At 45.2% G+C, this 4,368-nt stretch overlaps 1 protein-coding gene across 1 annotated transcript; it reads left to right on the top strand.

Moving 5' to 3' along the window:
* Window positions 1-1,153: 1,153 nt before the first annotated feature.
* Window positions 1,154-1,409, top strand: PHALS_01850 (uncharacterized protein; the record flags this gene model as incomplete). Its single annotated transcript, XM_024716321.1, has 2 exons — window positions 1,154-1,359; window positions 1,397-1,409. The coding sequence occupies 2 exons, from the start codon at window positions 1,154-1,156 to the stop codon at window positions 1,407-1,409; spliced, it is 219 nt and encodes a 72-aa protein (XP_024581932.1).
* Between the last annotated feature and the right edge of the window lie 2,959 nt (window positions 1,410-4,368).

Below are 4,368 nucleotides of genomic sequence, written 5' to 3'. Positions count from 1 at the left end.
CTTTAAGTTGTACAGTGATGAACGTTTCCGGTGCCGTTATTTCATCGCTCATAAAGCTCTTCATCATGTGCAGCGGTTTTGCCAGGAGCAGACACCGCAGGAATAGTTGTACAGGAGCGCCGCCTCATTGAGCACGAAGTCGAGTGCGGTACGTATCCACCAGGATTTTTTGAGAAATCAAGAAGCGAGCTCGGGGAGCGTTTCTTTCTTCAAGCTCAGCTTGTTTAGTGTCTGGGGACCCGACTACGTAGATGCGTAACGATGGAGTGGTCGCGTCCTTTCCTTCTGTAGCGGGATCCGCTGTGCGGAAGTCGTATAACCCACGAAGGAGCAAGAACTGACTGTGGATGCGCGTGCATGGGAGCCGCCCTGCGGACAGCATCGAGCTGCTGCTTCTGTGCCTCGACGAGGTCATTGTTAATGACATCAGTTTCCCCGGAAGTCGAGAGGCCGTGAAGTAGACACGGCGTCCTCAAGGGTCGAGCAAGGCTCACGTTGCGCCGCTGGGGCACCTCGCCCCATCCTGAGATAAGAGTATTCGACCCTTTGTTGACTTTCACCAAATCCTTGACGTGGTAATCCATCGCCCGTGGCGGGCGCGGTGCGCAGTCGGGAGTAGACATCGCATCTGTGTCTTCGGTTGTGCGACCCTGTCACTGGCAATGCGCTGCGCGGTACTCGGTTACCGAGCTTGGACTGCGCTTTTCTTGAGACCGCGGACGTGCTGTTCGAAGTTGCACCGCGTGCGGGATATGAAGAAAGGCTCTGCCCACAGGCGTTTTCGGAATGATGAGCACAAAGATGGCAACCGGCAGGCTTTTCGACCCGGTAGCATCCACACCAGCGCATAATGTGCGATAATTTTTGAAGTATACCCCACCCAGTGAGAGCGCGGTCATGTTTACTAGCTACTGGTAAGCGCGCTACACACACAGTAGCACTTTTCCTTCCATGGGAGGTAACAATTAATGGAAGGCAAATTCGTAAGCGGCTACGGCGCCAAAAACGTTCTTCAATCTGTAACATCAAGTCTCCGAAATCTATCAAAGTAATGGCATCTTCTAATTTTCATCAAATAATTTGTACAGCAATGGTGGACTCGCCAGACCTCTATCAGCTCCATATGCAGTAGACCATCTCTAACTTATCGAGAATGACCGGCGGATGGAGACAGCCCTCCCTCAAGTGGGTCACATTGAATGCGCGTCCTTACTTCTGGAAATTTTCGAATCTGGCCAAATTAACTTCGGCTAGCTGTGTGTGGTCGTTAAGCGGTTTAGAATCCTATTGTCGCCCAATATCACTACGTTACTCTGGTACAGGGGATGATCGCGGTATTTTTTCGTCTTCAATAGAGCAGTACGCATCCGAGCGATTTGTCAGATTGAAGATGTAGTATGGCTTTATAAGTCCCACAAAAGCATAGATTTTTTACAAGTTCCACATTTTGATGGTATTGCCTTGTCAGCGACCGTGACCAAACAAATTTTGAGAGCGCCCAAACTACTTGTAGTCTACTGATATTTCAATCTAAGGCAGCTTCAATTAAAACAACTTCACCTTTACAAACTCATATGTATCAGTATCTGTGACTTGCTCCAACACATCCTACCTCGTGGCCAAATAGTCAGTGAAACTCGGCGCTTGACACTCAAGGCAAGGGAAATCCTTTAAATATTTCAAATAAACCCAGGTAAATCCGAGCAAACAAAACCGTGTATGTAGTCTCACCCTCTCCACGATCAGATGCTGTATCAACGAAACACAAGATTGACAAAACCATCTATGAAAAATTGTGCAATCCTGTAGCGACATGCACTGCGTATTCAAAACATAGTCAATATGTGGGACATTTTGATTATCTTAACGTAACTGCTCAGCCAGAAATTCTCTGCTGCGCGATAAAAACGTTTGTTTACTATTTCTTTAGTGAGAAAGTGGATAATATATTTATATGGTGCCAAACAGACTAAATAAGGCCCACCCAAATTTTGCAGTCATGCGCGAACCTTAATCGGGTCCAATGGCCACCAGTAAGTCACGTTGGCAATAAATCTTTTCTAGGAACAACTCGGATGTATTCATGCGAGTAGCACGTTTGCTGGCATCGAATGGGCGGGCTACTTTGCTCAGACCGTACACACAAATCTAGTATTGATATTATCGGACGTGTTTGGAAAACGAATAAGACTTTATACTTTTAGACTGCCAACATCTTGTCGGATACAGCAGACTAGCTTAACGTGCCGCCGATGCATGTGGCATTGTTTGACCCATTGACAAGTATGCACGTGCGCACACATTTTGTTTTTCATTTCTATAAGCTGAATCACCAGTAGATAGCGCGCATATACCTTATAATTTTTCTTCCAATCTAGTCACTTATAAAGATGCCGTAAGCCTCATACATTGTTTCTCCTCATCGTGGGGAAACACCACACGTTGAGTCAGTGGTCGTTATAGTAATCCTTATAACAAATATTTGCAACCAATCACTTTGCTAAAGCGAGGTCTAATTCAAAAGTCCAGTGCTCATACAGTTTTAAACAATACAACACATGTTGCAACTGATTGCATGTTACAGGTATCGCCTCATCGATACGCGACGTCACATTCGGGACATGCAGCAATTCACAGTCCAGGCGTTTTGAATCAAATCCGCCATGACCGATTGGCTATTCTCGCAAGATTTACTCAAAAGAGGAAAATGTAAACTCTATGCAGTTCTTTGCGGCATTTGCTTTGGGGTTGAGGCTAAAGTTAAGACTTATAAGAATATAGATATCACCACTCAACATCAAATTTTCGATACTGAAGCCCTGAGGCAATTACTTTCTTTCTCTAAGCCCAAGTTTTGTTTCGCATGGATCGCATATATGACGTCATACTGTTTCCATGGAGAGAGTCATTGAAATGTAAGGAAGTAAAGATTTCAGGAACCAGTTCATATTGCGCCGCACTTTACGATTCGCGGCAAAGACCTGTGGGGTCGCTTATCACCACGTCGAGTTACCCCCCTCAACTAAGTAAATGAAACATGCCAACTCGATGACTTCGCCGTCTCGCAACTGTTTTGCAAGAATCCTAGGAAATTACTCATCAAGCTCAATAAGGGATTCTGCTCGGAGTAAAGAGGAAACCGATGTTTTCAAGAATGAAACAATTCACCTAATCACAAGTAAATGTACCTGCTCGCCATAACTCGCGGGGCTTTATCACTCAGCACGGATGTGAAAATTAAGCTTCAGGGTCCATCAAAGCTAGTTTGAGACATTCTTGAAATCTTCTGAGAAATACCTTTCTTCACCGGCCAAGGATTCATAGCACACGCTCTATCATAAGGCATACCAACTCTGGTCCAGAGACCCTAACTTACATATGTAATGGCTTTCGCTCTCGATGGGACAATATTATTCCATGTGATTATGTATTCCACAACAAATGACCGCAACTTTTCATCTCATCCTGAGCCCGCCGCTTACTGCCACTTTTTACCTCCGAGAGTAGCCCCCGACGCCTAGCAATACTGTTTGAAATTTATTACGCGGAGACTATCGCAGCTTCATGGCCGTGCCAAAACGCATCTGCTTTCTGGCAAAAATGAGAATCTAACCCATCAAGATAGGGGTGGTATTCAATATCTTCAGCTTCCAGTCGATCTATAGACATGAGTTTGAGCTCCATCATACCCGAGTTGAGATCACACAAAAAACACATGTTTAGGACGGCACAACATTCATCGCTGGCAAAGCCTTGAGACCTGTGTATCCGTCGCAATACGCACAGACATCATACCCGTATTCGGCAATCTCACAGTCTTTTCGCTCAATTTACCATGATCATTGGCCATGCGGCGTACAAAAGTACACGGTACCTTAAATTTCATCAGGAGTTATGACGACTTCACAAATTCCGGAATTTTGGCGATGACAACGCCACATTTGAGCTATGAACACCCTACTATTCAATAGTAGGTTTGAAGGGAGCCCAAAGGCGTGTTGCCCGCACATTCTATTATTTTTTTACGTTCTCAGACGAGTTAATATCACTTGCGGTCTTTAGACCTACCTCGTGTTCGGCTACATTGCAAAAGCTTGCTGAGCGTCTTTTGTGGTCCTAAGGACATGTAGTCAATTATCTCCTGCTCCGTCCTCCCGTCAGATACAATATTACTACGACCAGACCTGTGATGGCGGGTGCTACCAAGTGCAACAGGATTTGCGCGGGGCAAGCTTTAGCTCAAGGAACTCGCTCATACAGTCTCACAGAGAATGGGTACGTACGATTTACTCATTAAACCGAGAGTCTGTAAAAAATTAGTATTTTAGCTTGAACTCTCACGGGTGATAAATATTTAGGATTGCTGTA

This window comes from Plasmopara halstedii, assembly GCF_900000015.1.
Source record: "Plasmopara halstedii genome assembly, contig: Scaffold_1594, whole genome shotgun sequence".
Taxonomy (NCBI): domain Eukaryota; phylum Oomycota; class Peronosporomycetes; order Peronosporales; family Peronosporaceae; genus Plasmopara; species Plasmopara halstedii.
This window is presented reverse-complemented; position numbering and strand designations above follow the sequence as displayed.